Raw genomic sequence first — 25,306 nt, 5'->3', positions numbered from 1 at the left:
CTTTTTTGGGGCCAAAATGTAGGTAGCGGGCTTAGCGCTTTTAACAAAAAAATTGGATGATTTGTTGTCTTGTTGCGAAGTAACTGCGACCCGTTTGGTTCAACCGATTGCAGGAATGCAATAGTAATTAAGATTGCATTACTTAAAAGATGTATGTTTGGTTGCTCTTTGGCGTGATAGTAAGATTTACCACAGTACTCTTCCTGTCCTTAATAAGTTAATATAGAATTTAATTGGAGAGTTGATGTTGGTTATGTATTAGACCTGTTTCATGTGTTTATCAATTTTTTTTTTCAAATTAACCATATTGATATTTTTCTAACAATCAAGTAAGGAGAGAAAGGGAATTAAAAAAATGCTTATGATCATTTATAAAAAAAATATATCATATTAACTAATTTAATTAATATTCTTAATATCCTCAAATTAGTTAATTAAGTCTTACATTAAGGATTCGAGAAGTAATAATGATTACCACAAAATTGGTAATCCCCATTCATAACTCTCCCTATCAATTTTCATCATCACTTAGCAAGTTCGAACCAAATTATATTTATTTTTATAATTTAATATGTTGATAATAGTTTTAATTATTGAAATATTAATCTAAAGGTTAAAAAAACAAAAGAGGAGGGAAGAGAATGGAAAGGGAAGATGAGAGGTTCTTTTCCTTCTTCTTCTTTTTCTAACCATTAGATTAATATATCTTAATAGTTTAAATTTTAATTTTTTTATTAATTATTTATAAAAAAATTTAAAAAAATTTAGTGTATTTGCAAACCATTAGAATTAAATGTTAATATAATTTGTAATGTAATTTATTAGTTATTTATTTTGGTAATTTAATATTTTAATAATAGTTTTAAAAAGATTTAAATCACAACTGGTGAAATATTAATCTAAGCTTAGAAAAAGGAAGAGGAGGAACCTCTCCTCTTCTTTGTCTGACTATTAGATTAATACATCTCAGTAGTTCAGATTTTAATTTTTATAAAGTATTTAATAAAATTTTTTTAAAAATATCCTCTGCATATGCAAACGATTAGAATTAAATTTTAATATAGTTTGTAATTTATTATTTATTTATTTTTATAATTTAATATTTTACTAATAGTTTTAAAAAGATTTAAATCTCAACCATTGAAATATTAGTCTAAGGGTTAGGAAAAAGAAGATGAGGGAAGAGAAGAGGCTCCGAACTGATGTTTCCACACTATGCTCACCCGAAATTAAGGTTTGTTTCATCACAAACACAAATAATATAGAAGTGTGTGCATATATAATGAATAGAGATAAGATCGTGAAATAATTTCTTATATTTTGTATTCTTAAATATCTTATCATAACTAATATGCTCAATTTATAGGCATAGTTTTATATCCTTTCTCATCCTATTTATAAACTTTAAATTTGAAGAAATGTATAATCTATTTTATAAGTTTTAATTTGAGTTTGTCTTAACATTTAATACGTATTTTTAATTTTATCACACACTCTCTCATCACATTTTTCCATACACATTCTTTTTAATATTTTTCATTTATTATAAAGGCATATTTAAAACTAAAAATATATTTCTAACCGATTTATTACTTTTAAATAATTTTAATTAAATTTTTTATATGTAAATTAATTATTTAAAGTTTATAATAAGGACAAGAAAGAGTATATCAAACGACCTCATCCATGTTAAATGGCAAATAGTAGATAATATAGAAAGGCCATGAATGCCACTGGAGAAATGAATTACAAGAGTAGAAAGGAATAGTAGCAACTTAGTAGAAGTTATACACTAGGCGCAAAAAAAAATTGTAATTATATGATTTAGCAACAAACGAAATTTTTTCATCGCTAAGTGGTCACTAATTTCCGTTTTTAATAATTTTAAGATACCATATAAACTCCTTCGAAGGGAAGAAGAATTTCTATTTAGCTCCAGTTTCTTTTTAGTTATTATCTCTACCATCAAATCAAGTAACTCTCCAATGGTTGAGACTTAACATCTTACATAATAATATTTTATGATATTAAATAACCAAATCACATATAAATGAATACAAATTTTTAAAATTTAACCTAAACAATTTAGATATGCATATGATAAAGTAAAAAAATTATAAGATGTTTTCATAAAAATCTAAAAAGTTGAAATATTCAGATTAAATTTCAACGATTGAAGTTTAGTTACATGTATTTTTGTAATTTAATATTATAATAAAAAATACCTAGGTCAAGTTTCTTATATTCATTACGTCGAATTTTCCTATCACACATATCTATGTGTCCTATTTTTCTCATGTGAGTTTAGTACCCATTTGGATCAATAGCAAAAAATTGTAATTTTAAATAAGCATAATTTTTATAAGTAATATTGGTTAGAAGTGATGTTGGTTAATCTTGATTTTTCTTTGAATACCTTTTCATACATGACTTTGAGAAATTTGGTTATGTCTGTGTTTTATTTATTAAAATCCTCATGGATGCATAATTACTAAAAAATATAAATTTGATAAATTTGTTTATATTTTCATTATTATATTTAAAAATAATTATTATAAACTATAATTTATAAGTTCTTGACAAGTACCTCAATATACGTTTGACAACATGTTTCTAGAGAAGTTGGCTTAAACTAACAAACTTTATTTACTATATAACATATCTTAAGCCTTGTAACTATAGCATACTATGAATGATGGAGGAGCATGGTGTGATCAAGATCAAGTTTCAAAGAAAGAACAAGAAGCCTAAATGTTTCAAAAGATCAATTACAAGGCTTTGGAGGCCAAATGACGAGCAAAAACCAAAGCTACGCAAGAGGCCTTGAATTGTCTAATAAGAGAGCTAAAAAAATTGAAGCCCATTTATTTGGAGGAAGCACATTTTAGTGAGCCTAAAAAGTATCCAAGAATGGTGATCATATTGTTAGAACCCAACAAGATGATGTACAAGGCCCGTGTGGAGTACAGATTGAAGAATTCACTTAAAATACCATGTGACAAGCAAGTGTCTTGGAAGAGGAGTATAAATGATGTCCAAGAACCTTCAAGAAGCATCAAAAGGAGTCATTATGCATTAATTATGATTTAAATTTGTTTTTTTTTAAGTTTTCCTTTTTCCTTATTTGCTTTGAATAAGGCTTTTTGGTCTAGGATTGTTCTAAAAGATTATGTTTTGATTCAGTTTCTTATTTTCAAATAGAAGACTTGTTCTTGAAGTTTAAGTCATTTCCGTTTGTCTCTATGTAATAAATGGCGCTTCTATAGTCAAATAATCATTAATGATGCGTCATCCCTAGTATTTATGCCTTAGGATGCTGATTCTAGAGTGTTCTATGATTGTCTATATATAGGCTATATTTTTGTACTTGAATTTTAGACTTAGATAAATGATAATTGAATTTATTTCTCTTTGTGTGAGCTCTCATATTCTCATGAGCATACTCAACAGTATCAAAAAATTGATCAACCTTGTGATGTCTTCATAGCTAGGGTTGTAAGAAATAAGTTCTCTTAAGGTCCTACCTAGATCGTTTGTCTGTTCATTACTTGATTCTAGCTAGTCCGTACTCCCATCATATTAAGTAGTATCAGAGTTAAGGTTTGCTAGATCTCAAGTTTTATTCTTTTTATGTTTTCACTTTTTTCTTCTTTGTTGCTTCTGTTTTCTTTTTGTTCTGTTTTCCTCATTTTGTCTTCCTCTTTTCTTCTTTATTTCTATGCCTTATGTCTTTTTTCCTCTTCATATTCTTTCCACCTATTGTTATATTTGTTTGACTTGCTTTATTCTTTTGAGTGGTAAAATAAAAAAAGAAAAAAGAAAAACATTCGTGCATAAAAATAGGTCTAGTTGTGCTGAGCAAAAAAAAAAAAAAGTTTAGAATTAAAACAAAATCTAAAGATAAAAAGAAAGGGGAAAGAGTTGCAGGTTTGGAATGTTAGTTTCCTAATTTGACAGTACTTCCATTGCAAGTCACAAGTAATTTCTTAAATCTTTAAGCTTAGGTTGGTAAGATTATTACTTTTCTTTCTTTCTTATTTCCTATTTTGAATTTTGTTCCTTTTCATATTATTTTCCCATTCTCTTTCTTTAAGTTTCCTTCTTTCTTTTGTTTCCTATTCCTTTTCCTTCCTTTTCATATTACTTGCCTAATTTGAGTTCTTTTCTTACAAAGTACTCACTTTCCTATAGTTTTCTCAAAGTAGTACATTTCCTAAATATTTTATTTTTTATTTTTATTTATTTTCACACTCTTATTTCTATTCTTTACTTCCTTCCTTCCTTTCCTATGTTTTTTTTCCTATTCTTTTTTTTCATCATGTAGTTCTCTTCTCACTTTCTTTTTACCTCCTTTTATTCCATCCTCACGTTTTCCTATCTTTCTTCTTTCATCTATTATTTCTTTTCCTCTTACATATAGTTACTAGCTCTTACAATTTCTGATTGTGAAAGTTACCACTTTCTAAGATTGTCTCTTGATTTTTATTTAGTTTCAATCAAGAATACTATAGGAGGCAAGCTTGAGTGGTAAAAAGGAAAAGTGTTTTACTTTGATATAAAAGCCAAATTTAAGAGAAATACAAGTGGCACCAAATTGATTGAGTAAAACAGGTGAGCAGAGTAGGGAGGTCTTTTATTCCTATTTTTTTCCTTTTTGCTTTTCAAGTTAAAAATGAGCAGGAAAGAATCCAACAATGAAGAATTCAACAAATATCCAAATATTCATAAGGGCCATAAGAGATGAGTTTCTTAAACTCAAGATGAAAATAGAAGAGTTGAAGGTATCCAAAGCTGATAGTAGTGATGGGGAGATAATTAGATCTGGTTCGTCATCTTCAAAGAGCAAGTGCAAATATTCCAAAAATGACGTGGCCATAACTGACCCAAAGATTAAGTATCCTACTTTCAAGAGGAATACTAATGCGGATAAATATCTTAATTGGGAGATGAAGTTTGAAAAGAAGGTAAAACTAGCTTCATTTTAGTTTCTAATTATGCTACTATTTGGTGGGAAGATTTGAAGCTCAAGAGGTGCCTTAAAGGTAAACATCCACCTCGTACGTGGGAGAAACTAAAAAAAAACTCATGCGCAAGAAGTAGATTCCTAGTTTGTTCTATTGAGAGCCTAATAGAAAGTTGAGATTGTTTAGCCAAGAATCTATGACAGTAGAAGAGTATGTACATGTGCTTGATCTTCTTAAGATGTATGCTGGAGTACAAGAAGATAAAGAATCAAGCGTGACTAGAATTGTTGATGGTTTGTGACCTAAAATTGGAGACAAGGTTGAGGTGTACACTTTTGTTAATAAGAAAAAGTTGCTATAGAAAGCCATCAAAGTTGAGAAGCGGTTTAAAGAGAAACACTCCAAATCCTCATCCTATAGCTAAGGGGACTCTAAATCAACCTTCAAGTGGATGGATTCCAAGGCTAAGGATGCGGCAAAATTCACACCTAAAGCCAAGGAGGAATCGAAGCCCAAGGGTGATGGTGGTAAGAAACTTGACTCTAAAACTTCTTCTACTGATAAAACATCTTCTCTTTAATGTTTTAGATGTCATGGAAAAGGGCATATTGCTTCCAAATGTCCCAATAAGAGAGCCATCATTCTCAAAGATAATGATAGTATGATAGTGAATATTCTAGTGGTGGAAGTGATGATGACATGCCTTTTTTTGTTGACTGATTCTGAATTGGAGATTGATGAAGTTGAGCCTGTTATGGGAGAGGCATTGATAACTAGAAGGGCCCTAAATATATATGGAAAAAAAGATGATAAGAAAGAATAGTGAGAGCTTATCTTCCCCACTAAGTGCTTCATAAAGAACAAGGTATGCAGCATGGTTATTGATAGTGGTAGTGTTACCAATATTACTTGTACCTTACTTATTGAAAAGTTAGACTTGCCTACTATGAAGTAGCCCAATCTTATAAATTGCAATGGTTGAATCATAATGCTGAGACTAAAATCACTAAGCATGTTTTGGTTTCTTTTTCTATTGGGAACTATCATGCTGAAGTTCTACATGGTGTAGTTTCAATGCCTACTAAACATCTCTTGCTTGAAAGGCCATGACAATTTGATAGTAAAGCTCATCATGATTGTTACAAAAATTGTTATTTTGTACCATTCAATGGAAAAATCATTGTATTGAAGCCTCTTTGGTCAAAAGAAGCTTGTGAGGACCAAATGAGGATTGAGCTAGATTGTAAAAAAATAAATGAGTCGAGAGAAAAAGAGAAATTGGAAATAAAAGAAAATAAGGGGAGAGAAAAGAAAAAGAAAGAAAATGAGAAAAGTGGAAAAAAGATTGAGAGTTTATTTTGTAAAAAAAAAAAGCGAGATTAAGAGAGTATTGTTGAGTGAGCAAGTCTTGGTGCTTGTATGCAAGGATGTTTATTTTTCCACTAACGATCCCAACTCCTTTTTGTTCTCTAGTATTGTGTCTTTGTTGCAAGAATTTATTGATTTATTCCCATAAGAGATACCTGATGGGCTTCTTCCCTTGAGAGGAATTAAGCATAGGATTGATTTTATTTCTAGAGTTTATCTACCTAATAGACCTATTTATATGGCCAATCCTGAGAAAACTATAGAATTTCAGCACTAAGTAGATGAGCTTATAAGGAAAGGCTTTCTAAGAGAAAGCTTGAGCTTACGTATTATTCTAGTGCTCTTAGTGCCTAAGAAAGATGGTTAGTGGAGAATTTGTGTTGATTGTAGTACCATCAACAAAATAACAGTTAAGTATTGTTACCCCATTCTTAGATTAGATGCCATGTTAGATAAGCCGTATAGTGCTGCTTTATTCTCTAAAATTGATCTTAGGAGTAGTTATCATCAAATGCACATGAAAGAAGGAGATAAATGATTGGTTATCCCTTTTAGGTTAACTAATACACCTAGTATTTCATGAGCTTAATTAATGAATCATGTTTTTGTTCATATATTGGGAAGTTTGTGGTTGTCTACTTTGATGATATTCTTGTCTATAGTAAAATAATAGATGACCATGTTACTTACTTACGTGAGATGTTTTAAAATATTAGAGAGAATAGCTTATATGCTAATTTTCAAAAATGCTCTTTTTGTATGGATTTTGTTGTGTTTCTTAGTTTTGTTATAGTTGCTCAAGGAATCCGTGTGGATAAGAAAAAGATGAAAGCTATAAGAGATTGACCAACCCTAAAGAATACTAATATAGTCAGGAGTTTTCATGGATTAACAAGGTTTTATAGCAGGTTTGTCAAATATTTTTCAACTATTGTTGTGCCTCTGAATGAGCTAGTTAAGAAGCATGTGACATTTAAATGGGGTGAAACACAAAAAACAACTTTTACTAATTTGAAAGAGAAATTAACTAATAAAGTTTTTAAAATCAAATGTAATGCTTTTGAAATTAGTATTGGTGCTATTCTAGTGTAGGAGTCTAGGCCTATTGCTTACTTTAGTGAGAAATTAAGTGGAGCTTCTTTGAATTACTTTACTTATGATAAGAAACTCTATACTTTGAAAAGAACTTTAGAAACTTGGCAGTATTATCTATGGCCTAAGGAGTTCATTATTCACTCTAATCACGAAAGCTTGAAGTTTCTAAAGTCTCAAGGTAAGCTTAACAAGTGGCATGCTCATTAGTTAGAGTTCATTGAGACTTTTCCATATGTGATCAAGCATAAGCAATGTAAAAAGAATGTTGTTGCTGATGTTCTAAAACAAATGATGCTATCCATATTGTTTACATGTTTTTCAAGAAAATTGTTAGGCTACATGAATTGCCCAAAACCATTGTGAGTGATAGGGATGTGAAGTTCTTTAACCATTTTTAGAGGACTTTATGAAGTAAACTAAGAATTAAGTTGTTGTTTTCTACTGTGGCATGTCCCCAAACTGATGGGCAAATTGAGGTCATTAAGAGAACACTTACTACCTTGTTGCATGCAATAATCCAAAAGAATTTGAAGAATTGGATTAATTGTTTGCCTTATATTAAGTTTGTAGATAATTGAGCTGTTACTTCCTTCTTTCTATTTGAAATTGTCTATGGCTTTAATCCTTTGCCTCCTTTAAATATATTACCATTTCCTTCTAATGAAGGAGCAAACCTTAATAGCAAGAAAGATGCTAGGTTTGTGCAAGGATTGAATGCTAAGATGAGGGCCAACATAGAGAGAAAGAATGAACAATATACTAGGCAAACTAATAAAGGTCATCAAAAGATTATCTTTGAGCCTAGAGATTGGGTTTAGGTATACCTGTGAAAGGAGAGATTTCCAAACAATGCAAATCTAAGTTACACCTAATAGGACATGGCCCATTCTAAGTCTTAGAGCAGATCAATGACAATGATTATAAAATATATTTGCCTAGCTCATATAGTAATGTTAGTGCTACTTTTAATATGGCTAATTTATCTCTCTTTGATATTGCAGATTTGAGGATGAATCCTTTTGAGTAGGGAGGAAGTGATGGAGGAGTATGGTGTAATCAAGATCAAGATTCAAAGGAAGAACAAGGAGCATGAACACATGGAAAGAAGTCCAATATTCTAAAAGTTCCATTACAAGGCATTATAGGATCAATGAAAAGAGTAAGGATTAGAGCTATGAAAAAGGTCCTAAATTGTCTAATAAGAGAGCTAAAAGAGTTGAAGTCTATTTATTTGGAGAGAGCACATTTTAGTAAGCCTAAAAAGTACTCAAGAATGGTGATCACATTGCTAGAAGCCCAACAAAATAATGTATAAGGCCTGTGTGAAGTCCAGATTGAAGAATTAATTTATAATACCATGTGACAAACATGTGCCTTGGAGGAGGAGGAGTATAAATGACGTCCAAGAACTTTTAAGAAGCATCAAAAGGAGTCATCATGCATCAATTATGATTTAAGTTTTTTTTATGAAGTTTTTTTTTTTGTATTTGCTTTGAATAAGGCTTTGTGATTAAGGATTTTTCTCGTAAATTATGTTTTAATTTAGTTTTCTATTTTCAAATAGCAAACTTGTTCTTGAATTTTAAGTCATTTCTTTTTATCTTTATATAATAAATAGTGTATCCTATAGTCAAATAATCATTAATGAAGCATCATCCCTCGCATTTATATCTTAGGGTACTGATTCTAGAGTGTTCTATAGTTTCCTATATATAGACTATGTTTTTGTACTTGAATTTCAAACTTAGATGAATGAAAATTGACTTTATTTCTCTTTGTGTGAGCTTTGCTTGCATTCTTGTGTTATAGTGAGAATACTCGAAAGTATCAAGGAATTGATCAACCTTGTGGTATCTTCATAACTGGGATTGTACGAGATGAGTTCTCCCAAGGTTTTACTTAGATCATCTATCCTTTCATTACTTAATTCTAGCCGGTTTGTACCCTTCTCATATCAACGAACCTCTCACAATTGATTGATATAAAGCTATGTCATAAAAAATATATGTCCATTTTTAGTAAGCTTGAGGCTAGAAACTATTAATGTCTTTTCATAATTGGATTATGAAAGAAATAGACTTCTATCGGCCTGAGGTTCAACCTTGATACCCAAAAAATAACTAAGTGTACTAAGATTCTTTAAGGCAAATTCTTTGTTCATATCAACAATAACGACGTACTATGAGAGAGTGAATTATATCACCTATATAGACTAAAATATAAAGACTTTCATTTCCATTAATTCTTGTTAATAGCGATTGATCACATCTATTACTTTAAAAATTCACTTTATTCAATGATGCAACAAGTTTTCGGAACCAGGCTTTAAGGGTTTGTGTTAGACCATATAGTGCTTTATCTAGTTTGCAAACCAAACTTTTATCAGCATGTTCATAGTCTAGAGGTTGTTGCATATAGACTTCTGCATGAAGTATGCCTACTTAGAAAGGCATTGTTGACATCAACTTGGCACATATACCACCTTTGAGCCATTATAATAGTTAGCATAATTTGAATTGCAACAGGTTTAATGACCAAACTAAAAGTTTCAATGAAATCAAATCCTTCTTGTTGATGAAATCCCTTGGCTACAACTGAGCTTTATGATAAGTAAGAGTATTATCTGGGTTTCTTTTGACCTTGAACATCCACTTACAAGCAATACCACACATATTCTTAGGTAATTAAACCAAATGCCAAGTCTTGTTTTTCATGGGAGTATCATATTCTTTAACCGTTGTATTTTTTTCATAAAGGGAACTGTAAAGCCTCATTTATAGAAGCATGTTCTATTTTTGCTATATATACTTTTGGTATGTAAATGCCATTCATAGATTGAGTAACCATCCTATGAAAAGCATTTAGTATCATAATATTATCAACATCATGTGTTTGGCACTGAGATAACTGAGCAGGAGAAGAAGTAAAATCTAACTTGTAGGCACACTATCTATAGAAGAAGTATTGTTAGCATCATCACACTAGTATGTGTGGGGGGGGGAATTAAGGAGGACTACCTAAAGGACAAACTAACAGAGACTCTAGTTTAGGATGAGAAAATAAGGATTTGTGAGAGTGAGATTGGGAAAGACAAACTAATAAAATACAACATCTCTTGAAATATATAAGCTACCGTTAGAATCCCATCATTTATATCCTTTACATGAGAAAGAATACCTAACTAAAATACAATGCATAGATCTAAAATCAAACTTATGCTTGTTATAAGGCTGTGTGTGTGAAAAACAAGAACATCTAAATGTTCTATAAAATGCTATTACATTGCCAATAAAGAAATATTATTTTTTTATCTTTATTGGTAATCTGTTAGATAGATAAGTAGCTTAGTAAAAGCTTCAACCCATAATAGAAAAGGAGAAGCATCTTTTAGTAATGTAAGCCCTATTTCAACTATTTTTCTATGGTTTCTTCTCGCCAAACCATTTTGTTCATAAGTGTAAGTATAATTCATATGATGAATAATGCCATGCTCTTGTAAATATTTTCCTTTCTTGAGAAATTCAGCCCCTACATCAAACTGAATAGCATTGATTTTATAGTTTAACTGCAGCTAAACCACCTTATGAAAATTGACAAAGGCTTGACGGGCTTTAGCTTTAGTGTGTAATGGACACAACTAAGTAAAATCTTGAAAAGACATAAATAAAATGAATTTAATGGAGATAACCATTAAGAGAAGTGTGTGGTGAAAGACCCTAAATATTTGTATGAATAAGCTTAATAGGAGAGTTATACATGGTTGATGAAGAAGCAAAAGAAAGTTTATGAGATTTATCAAGACAACAAGAAGTGCAAGAATCAAACATAGTGATCTTATTTGAACGAAACAATATTACAAGTACTAAGAACAAAAGATACAATGACAGATGAAGGGACAGTGACAAACGAAGGGTGGCGAAGCTTATTGTGCCATAGCTAAAAAAAAAAAAAAAATACAAGTAGTACTAGACTGACAAGATTTAGATGAAGTACAATTAGTATTGGTAGAAACATTTACACTAGAACTGGAAGACATAAAAGAAGCTGTGAAAGTTGACTTAGAAGAAGTAAGACCTGATGACTTCAGAAAAAAGCTAGAAGAATGAAGAGGTGCACTATAGACACTGTATTTGGTTTTTTTTTTTTGTAGATTAGCTTGTCATTTCAAAGATCCTTGATAATGAAAATATTGGAATAAAAAGGAATTAGTATATTATTATCAAGAAACAATTTAGGAATGCTTAAAATATTTTTAGTGATTTCAAGAATATGAAGAATATCATGAAGTCTAAGTTTGTAGGTAGAAGGATAAACATGAGGATTAGAATGACCAATGCAATGAACCAACAAACTTTTACCATTACTAACATAAGTTCGATCAATAGAGGGATAACCTGGTTTGTCAGCTATTATCTTATCAGAATGAGTTATATAGCTTTTAACACCCGAATTAAGATACCAATCTGGATCCACCTCTGACTCAAAGGTTGCAACCATGCCATTGTCCTCCTTCTGATTAGATTTGTCAAATTTCATCGAGCTACTTAGAGCCTGGAAATCCTCTTTAAAATGATACCAACAATCAATAGCTTTGTGTCCTTGTTTCTCACAGATTTAATAGATCAGAATGTCTTTGCCAAAGTTGTTGGATTAGGAACTAGAACTAAGAGTAGACCTTCCTTGACCATGATGATTGTGAATGCCTCTACAAGAATAGGACTTAGTTTGAACAAGATTAGCAGTCACATTAATACATTTGATGTTTTTCTCCATATAAGCCTCTTAAACAATAAAAGGAGACTCAATCTGATCAATAATACAAGGGTCTTTTTGGTTGTAATAATAATGATGAATGGATCATGTTCTTCTATAAGACCTTTAAAAATATAATTGATGTGATCCGATTCTAAAATCGGATGTCTAATTGCTATAAGGGAATCAAAAAGTGATGCAATCCTAAGCAAGTATTCATTAGCAAAAAGATTACCTTTCTTAGTGGTCTTTAACTGAGTCTTTTGCTATTGAATGATTGCTTTAGTTTGAGAGGCAAAATAAGCTTGTATCTTCTCCTAGATTTGGAGAAAATTTTGACACCCACCAATCTGAGTAAGCATTCTATAGGACATGGAGCATGACATCCATGACATCAGAAGCAAATATTGCTTCTGCCAATCTAGGAAATCTGATTGATTGGTAGCTATTGTCAAATTATTCATTGACTAGATGCACCAGAGGAGGTTTCACAAATCTATCAATGAAATTTTGCAGGTTGTGGCCTCTGATTGCAATGAAGATTCGATGCTTCCATACAAGATAATTGTTCTCCTTGAGTTTGATAGAGATGAGAGATAAGAGATAAGTGAAGGTGACAATATCTTGATAGCAATAGTTGAGAGACTGGTTAAAGGAAGGTTGGAAAGAGGTGGAAGAAGACATGGTTCTTGGTACATATTGCTTTGATACCATAAAGGACTTTAGAGAAAGTGTGAGTGATAAGCTAAATGATAGGTATATTGATATGATAAGGCAATACTCAATTTTAGGACTTAATTAACTAATTTGAGTAAATTAAGAATGATAGTTAAATTAATTAATATGATATAATGCTTTTCTAAAACACCCTAAACATATTCTGTAATTCCCTTTCTCCTTTTTCTATTTGATTATTGTTGAAAAAAATATCAATACAGTTAATTTGAGAAAAAATTGATAAACAAATGAAATAGGTTTTACATATAGGACCAATATCAACTCCCTAATAAGGTCGTATGTTAAGCACATGAGGAATACAATATATGGAGTCAAAGAGTGACAATTGTATATAGTTCATTCACTAAACATAATTAGTTACATAATATGTTTCTTAACTATCTCATATATACATATTTATATATTGTCAATTCACATCAATATAATTGATATTAATATAAAATATAAAAGTGTGAGAGGAATCATTTTGTTCATGAGAAGTCTTGAACAATAGGCTCATATCAACTCCATCCCTACTCTAGTTGAAGTTTTATTTCATCACAAATACAACATTTTCTTTTTCTTCTTCTTTAATCTCTTTGTTATACAATATTGAACTGTTACGCATACACACATAAACACACATGATGCACATACTTAATATATAGTGAGACATCATTGAAGAGCCCAAAGAATAAACATTTATCAATGTATACAGTTTCTTTTTCAATTTTGGGAGCATGGACCTTCAAGATCCTTTTCTTGTTTGAGGGCTTTAACAGATATTTCAGGCAAGAAATGAGCCAAATCTGCTAATTGTTGTACATCTTTGGCAATGTCTTCCACGCGTGCTGCAATTTCTAAGAGCAAAGAAGCTAGGGTTAGAAGTTGAAAAGTTTCCATGAGAACAAGTTGTGGAGAGCTTTGTGCTTTTGTTGGGTTGGCATCATTATTATTATTTATTGGATTAGACTTCAATACTTCCTGAAGCTCTTGTGCTGTATTATTCATCTTCCCAACTAAAATATCAACACTTAATGATTTTGTCATATTTTGACTCATCTTCGCCAGCTCCCTTATCACACTCGCACAGTTGGAACTCATTCTCAAGCACACGCCACTGATTTGCTCCTTCATATCACTATTGTCCTGTACCAAAGTCAATATAGCATATTTCATTATGTATAGAGAAAATAAGTTTTCAAAAATTTTGTTTTATCATCATCTTTCTAGCATTCAAACCATGAACATAAAAAGATGTTTGCTGTCACTTTTTGTCCTTTGATTAGGTTTAAAGTCAAACTTTGTACTGAAAACTTTTGCATAGATGCTACGGGTATTCAGAAGTTTTTTAATTAATATTAATGTCACTCCAAAAGTGTTAAAAAAAGACCAGTAAAAATGTTGATGGTCAGCATTAGTTTTTTAATAGTTAGAGTGACTTAGGCTTTTGTGATAATATTGATTGGAAAAAAAAAAAAACCTTTAGGATACTCATAGTTCTTGCACAGAATTTCAAGGGCAAAATTAGATTTTAACCCTTTTAGCTATTTTACAAAAATAATTGAGTTAAATTAGGTAATGTTATCAAATCTATCAAACTTTCATGTTATTTTTTTCCCCAAATTACCCTTAAAATTAATGAGATTTCATTTCTCTCAATAATCTCTTGCCATCTAATTAATTAAGGGCATTTTTGTGAAAAAAATAATTGATATATTGGACAATTTGAAAAAGGTTTAATAAAAAAGGATTAAGCTAAACTTTTCAAAATGTTATAACAAAAAAGGATCCAAATTAAAGGAGTAATAAACAATGGTAAATGAGACCCAATAGGCCAATATATTGTGTAGCAGGAAAAAATTATTGAAAAAAAAAAGATAGATTGCATAGGATGGATCTACTCACCTATAATAATTAAGTTGTATGACTCGTCATAGATATTATATATTATTTTGCTATTAATATATTTAAAATCTTCTATATATATCATTTATTAATTGTTTGTTGACAATATATTGATATGAGCCTTCAAAGTTGTGTGTGTGTGTGTGTGTGTAGAGACTGTCGTACTCAGTTAAAAGTAGTTTAGCAATTTGTTATGCTGGCCAAAAAAAAGTTTAGCAATTTATTAAACCACCTTGCTTTCTAAATTCACGCAGCCAACGAGAGCATCTAAACATGAAGCACAACTGCGCATTGATGCCCCTACTTTAAGATATTGCTTCCACGGGTGACGAAATCTGAACCGACCGTGGGCGGGTTCCCATCTTGCAGCGTTAGCCTGCACATTGCAATATGGTCAAACCATATTTATTTGTATGTATGTATTAGGGTTAAGACTATTTTTAGTCCCTGAAATTTAATTTTATTTTAGTTTTGGTTCTTAAAATATGATTTCATTTTGGTTCGACTCAAAATTTTTGGTCCCTGAAAATAATGATCACAACCAAAATGAGGTTAAATTTTAAGGATCAAAACTACTTATTTCAAATTTCAAGGACTAGAAACAAAATAAAATCAAATTTCAGAGACCAAAATAATTATTTCAAATTTCAGGAACTAAAATTAAAATGAAGTCAAATTTTATAGACTAAAGATGGTGTTAACCCTATGTATTAATTACGAAACTTATGTCAAGTGGCTTATATCTATTAGATTAAGTTCATAGGTGAATTTATAAAAGTGCATCTACGTATTTTAACAACATTACAATGACAAAATAACGTGTTCATATAAAAATTTATGTATTATAATTTACATTATAAGAGCTAATACAAAATTTACAAGATGAGTTTACGAGTGTATATATGCATTTTTAACGAGAACTTGACATAATGATAAAAGCAACTTGATCTAAATTCTATCCACATAAATATTGTAAATTATAAATTCAAATCATTTAAATTAATCCTTATCAAGTTTGCATACCATAGAATCTTCTGCTGCCTTAGAACTCAGCACGCACTTGTAGCCTAGCAACGTTTTATCAGATTCATGGTCAATAACAGATGAAGTTTGATCAATGAAGTACTGAGCCACAAGACCTGAAATGTCACGAACATATTATTATTCTTAGCTACGTTCCAAGGAAACTAGGTATACGTCCAAATGGGGCATCAAAATAAGGGCTAACCATCTAAAGAATTTGCGAGTTTGTCCATGTTTGAAGTGATTGAAACATGGAGCTCCTGACCCGCCCAAATGGGGCAAACAGTGATGCTTGTGATTATGCAGAAAGATGTGCCAATTATAATGGTGAATATCCTTTGCATTGCCATATCCCATAATTCATCGACCCGATAACCCGATATTGAAACCAAGCTATAAGTGAGGATAAATATCACGGCGCCATAATCAAATCGAGCCTTAATAGTGGGGATGAATCTAGAGAACGTTGCAGCAGAAGCTGACCACGGAAATAACAATGATTAAGTTAACAGGATATTGGTTAAGTCCTACATTGAGTGATTAGATGATAAATCCAACATATATCTTTGGATTTTTTTTTTGGCACAAGAGATATGTGGTCAAAGTTAAAACTCTAACATCAAGACTAAAGAATAAACAATAAATTTTGACTATAGTCTGTGAATGAATTGTGCATAGAGTGATAATTGATTACTTGTAACAATACAAGACCATTAGATGGGTTGGCGAAAATTGCTTTTAATACCTAACAAAAAGAGTGAGACGCCTTCAATGATTGGTTCAACATGATCTCCTGCTCTGTTGGCTACCCAATGCACACCAATGGCAAGAAACCCCGCAATAGATGTCGCACAGATCCGATTTATAGTTTTACTAATTGTATCACCTGCATTAGTTAATTATCCAATTATTAACTTAATTATACTCTTTGAATATATTGCCCAAAGGAAAAAAAAAAAAGTGAATCAACAACAGAATTTGTAAATTTCCTTGCAAAAAATATCATCACTAATTGATTAGTGACAGAATTTCATCGCTGAATTAATTAGTAAAAAAATTTCATCACTAAACTAATTAATGACGAAAATTATCTGTCGCTAAATTCTGTTTCTAATTAACTGTGTTTTTAAAATACGATAGATGGGTTTAAGAGGAAAAAATTGTAATTTTGAGTGATTGGGTGTACCGTACGTACCTGCTGTGTACTGAAACACAACAACCACAGTCATGACTGCCCACATAGCATTTCCTCCAACTCCATCGTACAAAGGCTTGACGTAGTAGAAGAGAGAGACTAAAGTAAGAGCTATGGCTACCTTGATGGCATGAATAAACTTTCTGGGATCATTCACTCCTAATTCCCACGCTTTCTTCGGAAATATCAATAACTTCAAACCCAACCTTACAATCCAATGTCGGATCCTTCCAATTCCAAATCTCTCCGGCACCAAAATCTCCGATGATCCGTCACCGGCCTTTATTCTCCATTCAACTTCATTACCCATCTACTTCGTCGCTTGTTACTTCTGCAGTGTACACTACTAGCAGGTTATTAGATTCGTGGAGTATAAGTATATAAATTCGAAATGTAAAACCGACTATATAATGTAAACGACATTGATCTAATAGAAAAAGAGGGGTGCAATGGAGAAAATGACCAAGATTTGAACTCTATTTTGGCCTACCTGCACCATCGGATGATACTGCTTAGTGCTGAGATTGCAGCATACGTGTATTTATAGAGATGGCCTTCTCTTCTCTATCATCTCAGTTCCAAGATTCAAGAAATTAATTATTTCAAATTCTGTTGATGGGGTTGGCTTTAGATGTAGAGGATATCATCAAAGCACAAAACCTAAGTTGTTTAGAAACCATTACCTCCGTTATTCCAATCAGATTCTGCCACGTATCCTATTTTTTTGGTCCCTACGTCAGCATTTGTGGTTAATGATGATGGAAAAAAATAATACAAGTGCCAAAATCAGATTGGAATAATAGATGTAATGGTACTCCCTCTTGACCATATTATAAGAAGTCACTGACACATACCGATAAAACTAGTTAAAAAGATTAAGTTTAAGTGATTTCTAGTATTACTCTCATTAATTGTACTAAATTCTAACATCGTATTATTTTCTATTCTCCCACTACCCTAATCAAATATGGGCATATATGAAAAAAGTAGTTAATATTAATTGAAACTAACAAAGGGTATATAAAAAGAACCAAGAATTTATTCTGTACGGATTCCTATAATGAGGTTTAAGTTTTGTCCTTTTCAAAATTATTTTTTCTTAGTGCATTGCTGTACGCAGATGGCTGAAAATGAAAGTGTCGCATCCGTACATAGGCCATGAATGTTGCCAATTTTGGACTAAAGTTAGGTAACATATAGTTTCCATGAACGCATGATCAAAGTGAAATTATACTAGTTTCATTTGAAAATAGAATTATAAAACACCAAACTTACAGGAACTATAAAATATTGAGACGATTTGCACTCCCCCACCTAATTTTAGTGGACATGAATCGACAAAATTAAAGTTGTGGGATTTAAAAAAAAGAAAAAAAAGAAAAAGAAAAGACGTCAACTTGTGGACGCACTCAGGTGTTCAACTGGGACAAGTCATGAAGCACTTGCGGATTATATTAATCCATGCATCATAGTAGAAGAGCAATAAATTAGAAAGATTCGCAATGATGACCTAAATCAGAAGAATTAGTGCCTGCCGCAGCTAATATTTGATGGTTATTATACTTTGTTTTCATTTTCATTTTGTTTTATAATTTCAAATTATAGGTTTTAGTCTGTTAAAAGAAAATAGTCTATGTTCTTATTAAAATATAGATACTAACATTTTAAATGGAAAGGAGCGTAAGGAAATTGAAACATATAGTTTGAAATTATAAAGACCAAAAATCAAAATGAAAATAAATTATAAGGATCAAACATTTTATTAATTCTAAAAGTTCTCAAACATCAATTGCAAGTAAGGGTATTCAATTGTATCCTGTCTTGACATCCCGTCATTGCCTGGGACGGGATATAGGATGGGAGTATACCGTCCCGGTTCCGTCCCCATATATTATGTTTTCTAATTTTATAAAATTACTTTGCTTTATTATTAATATAATAATATTAGAACTTTTATAATTTTATAATTATATCGTTTACAATTTTATAAGTTTTTTCTATAGGTTATATGATGTGCTTTCAGGGATATCTTGAGTTTATATATTTTCTATCTTTCAAAAGAAACATTTTTCTTTGTTAATTTTCTATTATTGTCAATTTTTAGCTATTTTCTTTATATAATTTTTACTACGAGTTTTTATGCTCTAGATACGTTTAGTTTTGAGATAAAAAAATTCATTAAAAAATAAATGGGATACCTGGTCCTGTCCCTATTATGTCCTGTCATGAATGGGACGAGGCACTATCGGGATGGAATGGGATATGACGCGGGATTGAAAACCATCCTATCTCAATTATTGGGATGGGACTGGGATGGGTTTGTCCCAGTCTCATCCCACCCCATAGGCACTTCCAATTACAAGTGGTTAGCATGTTTTTCTTTAAATATTTATAACATGAAGTACTAATTCTAGTCTTTAATATAAGAATTAGTTTGACATTTAATTTGGTTTTAAATATAATACCTCAATTCATTTTGTTTCATATATTTATCTATTTTTTTCAACACTTATATATTACAAATAACTAAATTAACTAATTTTCTTAATCTATTTAAATTAGTCAATCAAATGTTATATTAAGGATAGAAGGTAATATTTTTTAGTATAATACTTACATCAAATTCCTTATATCTATTATGTTAAGTTCTCCAATTATACATAACCATGTGTCCTATTTTTGAAATATTAATATTTAATAGTATTTAATTATAAATCCATGTTAAAAAAAGACACAGCCATATATGATTAAAAAACCTAACATAATAGATATAAACAATTTTTTCCTATCTTTTATGCAAATGATAAAGCAATTGAAAGAAATTCTATGAAGCAACATTCATAATCATCTCAAATATTTTATAAGGAAATGAGATTCCCATTCCATCAAGGCTCACCGAAAACCGCTTGGAAGTTTTTTTCCCCCTTTTCACGTAGCTTTACACTCGAAGTGGAAACCCCAATATGAGCATGTTCATTCATATAAATATTATCCATTTATAAATATGAATAAGTGAGTGAAAATTAGGTCATGAATAGGATTCTTGGAAAGGTAAATAAGCAAGCAAACATCTTGAGACGCAAATGCGACTATAGAACTTGATTAGTGAGACACAGCACTTATCTTTCTGCGGCACCACTTGCACTCATATTATTGATATTAGATTTTGATGGACTGAAATATTTAATAAGTGATTTTTCAGATTAAATATAACATAAATTAGATAAAGGATTTAATTTAGGAGAAAATTTAGGTGCAGTTTGTTATAGAACCATTACATTCATTATTCCAATAAGATTCTGCCACTTGTATTATTTTTTCCATATGCGAGGCCTGCAAATCTTCAACATATAGTTTTTTTTCCAGGTCTTCTATTAGTGCAAAAGCTACTCTAGTAGCTTCTGCTCAAATGTGCAATTGAGATTGAAATTACGATTTATCAAGATTTTAAAAAATTTAGCCAAATAAAATAAACAAACTACATAATCACTTATTTGGATTCAAATGGGTTTATTTGAATTCCCACCATTTAACCAAACATGCACTCCTTTATGAGTTGGCCAATAAAAATCAATTTTTTTTTTTTAAAAAAGGTTTTAAAAAATAATGACTAAGTTTGAAACAATCAAAAGTTTAAGGATTGACTTATAGGTGGGATGAAAGTTGAAGGATTAAATAATTAATTTTCTCTTTAATTTATATTATTCAAATAATCTAATTGAGATAATATATACATTACCATAAATTAACCAACATATACGGTTGTATATCTTTTTCTTCAATAGATGTAGATATGAATATTTTGTCTTCATAGAATACCACATATCCCCACCCGTCTCTATGTAAGGAGACTCAATCAGTTGTGAATCACTCCAATCGTAGAGTTATTACACACACATACACGCACATATAATCTCCCCTTTCCTTTTTTTCCCCCCTCTCCCTTATGGTGCATCCATGCCGCCCCATCTTATGATTTTTTTAAATAAATAAAAGTTTGAGTGAATTGAGTCTTAAGAGTTCATTTGGATTAGAAGATGTCTCCAGGCTTAGAAAACATTTATAAAAGTACTTACAGATTACCTACTAATAAGAATTTTTTATTAAAAACAAAATTCGAATTTAAGATATTGTGAATTATGAGCTAACTCTTTGACAATTAAACCAACTCTTATTAGTAAACTTATGATTTAATAATTCAACTCGAATCCAAACCAACTTAGCTCCAAGTAAATATGGTTGGGCTTAGCCCATTGTCATTAAAGAAAACATTGTGCCGATGAATTGTCATCTAATTCTCAGGACCCAGAAGAACACTTACCGTGATCATACACCGACAACGGGAAAAAAACAGACCCAAAAAAAAAAAATCAGAGGAAAGAAAGCAGACTCTTTTTTTTTTTTTTTTTTTGGAGAAATAGAAAATTATTCAAAAAATTAAAATAAAAAAGTGCGGTTGCGGCGGAGGGTTGCGAGGGGGAGAGATCATTTGGGAAGGGTAGGATTGGCAAGGACGACCACCTCGGAAAGCGTGGGCTCCACTTGCCCCTTGGCGGCCAACTTCCGTTCTGCAATCTGCCGCTTCGTGGATTTGTAATAAGTGGCATAGAGGATCAACTGAGCCACCGATAGCAATAATCCTATCCCATTCGGTATCTGCCTCCTCAAAATAATATCTTTGTATTATTTTATAATTATATTAAAATTACATCAAATGCTATAATATCTATTAGAAAGAAAACATTAGAAAACCATTTGAATCAATTAGGACATGAAAAAAAAAGGGTGTTGGAGGGGGTGGTAACGAGAGATCAGACGATATAGAGGTTTAAAAGAGGGTGAAATAAGATACAAGAAAATGGTTAAAAAAATTTTTTGTTAACAATTAACAGAATGTAAATAATTTTGCCGTGAGAATCATACAGCTAACCCCACTTTTATTGAGATAAAACTAGTTATTGTTGTTATTTGGCTATATCAATTAAACATTTTCTTCAATATAATCATGCCCACGTATACACATGCACATACTCCTTCTCATCCTAAATATGAGAGTTAGTTACCTAATTAGAGTATATTAAGAAAATTAGTTAAATTAGTTATTTGTAATAAACATGTATTGTCTTTCTTAAAATACCTTTAATAATCATGTGTATTAACTAAAACTAGCATTTGATAAAATATTTAATATGTACAATTATTACAAGAACTATTTTAAGAAAGATAAATAAATGAAAGACGAAGTAAATTAGAGTTTTATATTTAAGACCAAATTAAATGTCAAACTCGTTTTTATATTAAAAACCGGAGGTAATACACACTTACAGCAATGAAAGGGTCAAAACGGATGAGAGCATAGGTAGTCCAAGCGACGCCATTGCCAAAGGTGCCAAGAGACACAAAGAAAGGCATGTACTCCACGCTTTTGGTAGTGATCACCATTTTCTGCGTCCAACATATATTTATATATATATATATATCGTCACATAGCTTGTATATATACACACACATATTGAAATTAAAAATGATAGTTGACATGTAAATTTGTCTCAAAAATTTTCACCCGAAAGTCAGGTTGACCTGAAATTTTTCTTCTAGGTTCAAAGTCACTCGAAAAGTGTTAAAATGGAGAAATCTGTTACCTCTTACCATTAAAAATGTTAAGAGTCATCAATACTATAATTTAATTGTTCATGTTAGTTTTTTAATGAGATAAGGTAATATTGCTATGTTTTGAAACTTTCAGGGCAATATTAAACTTAAAAAAATTCCAGACCAATATTGATTCGGAAGGAAAACTTCTAAGAAAAATTTGCATCTAAACCCATTAAAAATTAAAATGGAATGAAAAATAATTAAACAGAAGTAATTGATTAATAATACTAACCATGACGGTCAAAGGAGAAGCATACATCATAAGGTTGAAGAGGGCACAAATGGTTCCGACGACGGCGGAGCGTTTCTTGACGGTGTGAAGAAGCGTTAAGGAGAGAACAGTAAGAGAAGAGATGAAAAGGATCTCAACAAGAAGCAAAAGAAAGACTTTGAGCCTCTTGGTGCGTCGAGAGTATATGAGGAAGATGATGACGTAGATCAGCTCCACCACACAACCCGCCCCGTTTATGGTCACAACCAAGAGGCTATTCGGGTGCACCATCGGCAAACCGTACAGCGTCCACACCATACAGTTCACCAGTGTCGCTAAATACGGCATCGCCGAGTACTGCTCCACCGTTCCTTTCCTCCATATGTCCAAAAATGTTGGCCTGCAAATATATATTTTAATATTGAAAATCTTATTTAAAATTAAAGAGAAATAATAAATATGTAAAAAATAATTTTTTTCAGGGAAAAATAGCATAAGAGAGAATTTACCATGTAAATAATTCACCTTGATAATAAATGCAATGATATTAATACAAGTGACTAAATAGAAAAATAGGACATTAAAAAAAAAATTGGAAACGAGCCCCTAAATGTATCTTATAAATAGGAACAAGGCATATTCAAAAATTGTCTCATATAAAAGGAACGAAAAAAGAGTATAAGCTCGTAATATAGTGTGACTAATATGAGTTTTAAATTAAATGTTAATTCAAATTCATTTGATGGTGCTGGTAAACCAAAAAAAAAAAAAACCATTTGATGGTTACTTACAGGGGAGATAAGAACATGAAGCCCGAGATGATGTTTCCTGCAAGTTAAATTAAGTTCCCAAAAATTTATTAAAAAAAAAAAACAAAGATCAGTTAATTATGTATGAAAGAGAAAAAAACACGAAACTGAATCCTCTCAGTATAAAGAATATCACATAAATGAATTGTAAAAGATCCAATTCATTTATTTACCTTTATTTTCTTTTACAACATTATACTATCAGTAAATCATTTATTGGATTAAATAAAAAGAAAAATCATGCTTCAGTACTGTCAATGAAGGAACACCAGAAGATGAGAAGGAGAGATCATATATCACAGAAGTCGGATTAGGTTAATTTAGAATCATGCTTATAAGTTGAAAACCATCAATATAAATATGCTAAAATAACATAAGAATAAAAAATGCACTGTTCACAAATAGTGGATTGTTGGGGAGCAACAAGGATTGGTTGGTCTTGGTGAAAAGGGCTATGGCGGCTTGAGTATAAGGTTTTACATTCAAGTCCATGTGAACATCCACAATACTTAAATTTGACTCATTCATATGGCCATATCAAGGAGAAAAAATTAGACAGAGAAAGAAATTTCACCCACCTAGGATGCCGAGAACAAAATTAGCGACAAACTTTAGTAAAAGAATTCTGTCATTATAGAATTCTGTAACTAAATCAGTTAGTGACAATCTTTTCCATGACGGAATTTACAAATTCTGTCCCTAAATTTTGTTATTAGTTTACTTTTTTTTTCGTAATATAGTGAAAGAAATATCACCCACCTAGGATGCCGACAACGATTCGAGCAATATCTGCAGGATTCATGGCTAAGCAGTCGCGTGGGCAAGCTCTCAAGTTTAATTTCAAGTGACAGGAAGCTAGCTTGCCAAATGCGGGTTGGTGTGGTGGATCATTGGAATGATATGTATTTATATATAGAGCTGGGAATATATAATTGAATAAAAATATTATATGTGAGGCTTTAATTTATTAAATATATAGAAGAAAATAGTCTCTTTGGCACTGTGTTTAAGATGCCATATTAATGGCGTTGCAGAGAGATGAGAGAGGGAAAGCGACGACTCTACATTCTGCAATTTTGGATGGCCCTCTTTACAAAGATAAGCCCTCCATTTGTGACTCAATATTTATGACTGATCGTCAAATAAAAGAAATAATTTAATAATAATTTTGATGTAACAGTTATACAAATATATAAAAACATAGTAACACAAATTTACCTAGTACTTATGTTAGTTAGAGTGTCAATTTTTCATGACTCATGCTTTATGCCTTGGAGGGATTCTAAATGTCATTTACAACATCGAGCATTCTAAATGTCATTTGAAAAATAATCAATAAACAAGTATCTCCTAATTGTGATTAGACTAAGTGCAAAGGACTTTACAACCTTTTAGCAGAATCTTGAATCTGAATTGATGGAATCACGAAGGGAGCTTGACTCAACTCAATTATAGATTAGTCGGTGGGCATCTTATAATTTGCCAAAGAGGGAGGAGGAAAAAAGAAAAAACTTAAGTACTTAATTTATATTTTTATGTTTTTGATTAAAAATTGAAATATGTATATTTTCGTTCATGATTTACCCTATAACTAACCTTTTTTTAAGAA

General features: G+C 31.1%; 2 protein-coding genes across 2 annotated transcripts; both read right to left on the bottom strand.

Moving 5' to 3' along the window:
- Nucleotides 1-13,622: 13,622 nt before the first annotated feature.
- On the bottom strand, nucleotides 13,623-17,332 carry LOC114760784 (aluminum-activated malate transporter 10-like). The gene is made up of 6 exons (XM_028950069.1): nucleotides 17,023-17,332; nucleotides 16,573-16,713; nucleotides 16,033-16,305; nucleotides 15,828-15,943; nucleotides 15,037-15,180; nucleotides 13,623-14,045 (listed from the first exon to the last, which is right to left on the bottom strand). Exons 1-6 carry the CDS (start codon nucleotides 17,330-17,332, stop codon nucleotides 13,623-13,625), a joined length of 1,407 nt encoding a protein of 468 aa, XP_028805902.1.
- Nucleotides 17,333-20,124: 2,792 nt separating this feature from the next.
- Nucleotides 20,125-24,499, bottom strand: LOC114760783 (bidirectional sugar transporter SWEET4-like). Its single transcript, XM_028950068.1, has 6 exons — nucleotides 24,457-24,499; nucleotides 23,680-23,716; nucleotides 22,910-23,288; nucleotides 22,348-22,467; nucleotides 21,512-21,678; nucleotides 20,125-20,155 (listed from the first exon to the last, which is right to left on the bottom strand). Exons 1-6 carry the CDS (start codon nucleotides 24,497-24,499, stop codon nucleotides 20,125-20,127), a joined length of 777 nt encoding a protein of 258 aa, XP_028805901.1.
- Nucleotides 24,500-25,306: the final 807 nt, after the last annotated feature.

Source organism: Neltuma alba, unplaced genomic scaffold (genome assembly GCF_004799145.2).
Source record: "Neltuma alba isolate B1F8T4 unplaced genomic scaffold, ASM479914v2 tig00011022_pilon, whole genome shotgun sequence".
Taxonomy (NCBI): Eukaryota; Viridiplantae; Streptophyta; class Magnoliopsida; order Fabales; family Fabaceae; genus Neltuma; species Neltuma alba.
The sequence above is the reverse complement of the archived record's forward strand: the minus strand, read 5'-3'. Positions and strand labels throughout refer to the sequence as shown.

Excerpts from the sequence above, each read along its gene's own strand:
- LOC114760784 (XM_028950069.1), bottom strand. The coding sequence starts at position 17,332 with ATGGGTAATGAAGTTGAATGGAGAATAAAGGCCGGTGACGGATCATCG. Across the intron at positions 15,944-16,032 it reads ACTCGCAAATTCTTTAGATG|GTCTTGTGGCTCAGTACTTC; the intron begins GTTAGCCCTTAT and ends GTGACATTTCAG. Across the intron at positions 15,181-15,827 it reads AGGCAGCAGAAGATTCTATG|GCTAACGCTGCAAGATGGGA; the intron begins GTATGCAAACTT and ends TGCAATGTGCAG.
- LOC114760783 (XM_028950068.1), bottom strand. The coding sequence starts at position 24,499 with ATGAATCCTGCAGATATTGCTCGAATCGTTGTCGGCATCCTAG. Across the intron at positions 23,717-24,456 it reads AATCGTTGTCGGCATCCTAG|GAAACATCATCTCGGGCTTC; the intron begins GTGGGTGATATT and ends TTTAACTTGCAG. Across the intron at positions 23,289-23,679 it reads TTCATGTTCTTATCTCCCCT|GCCAACATTTTTGGACATAT; the intron begins GTAAGTAACCAT and ends ATATATTTGCAG.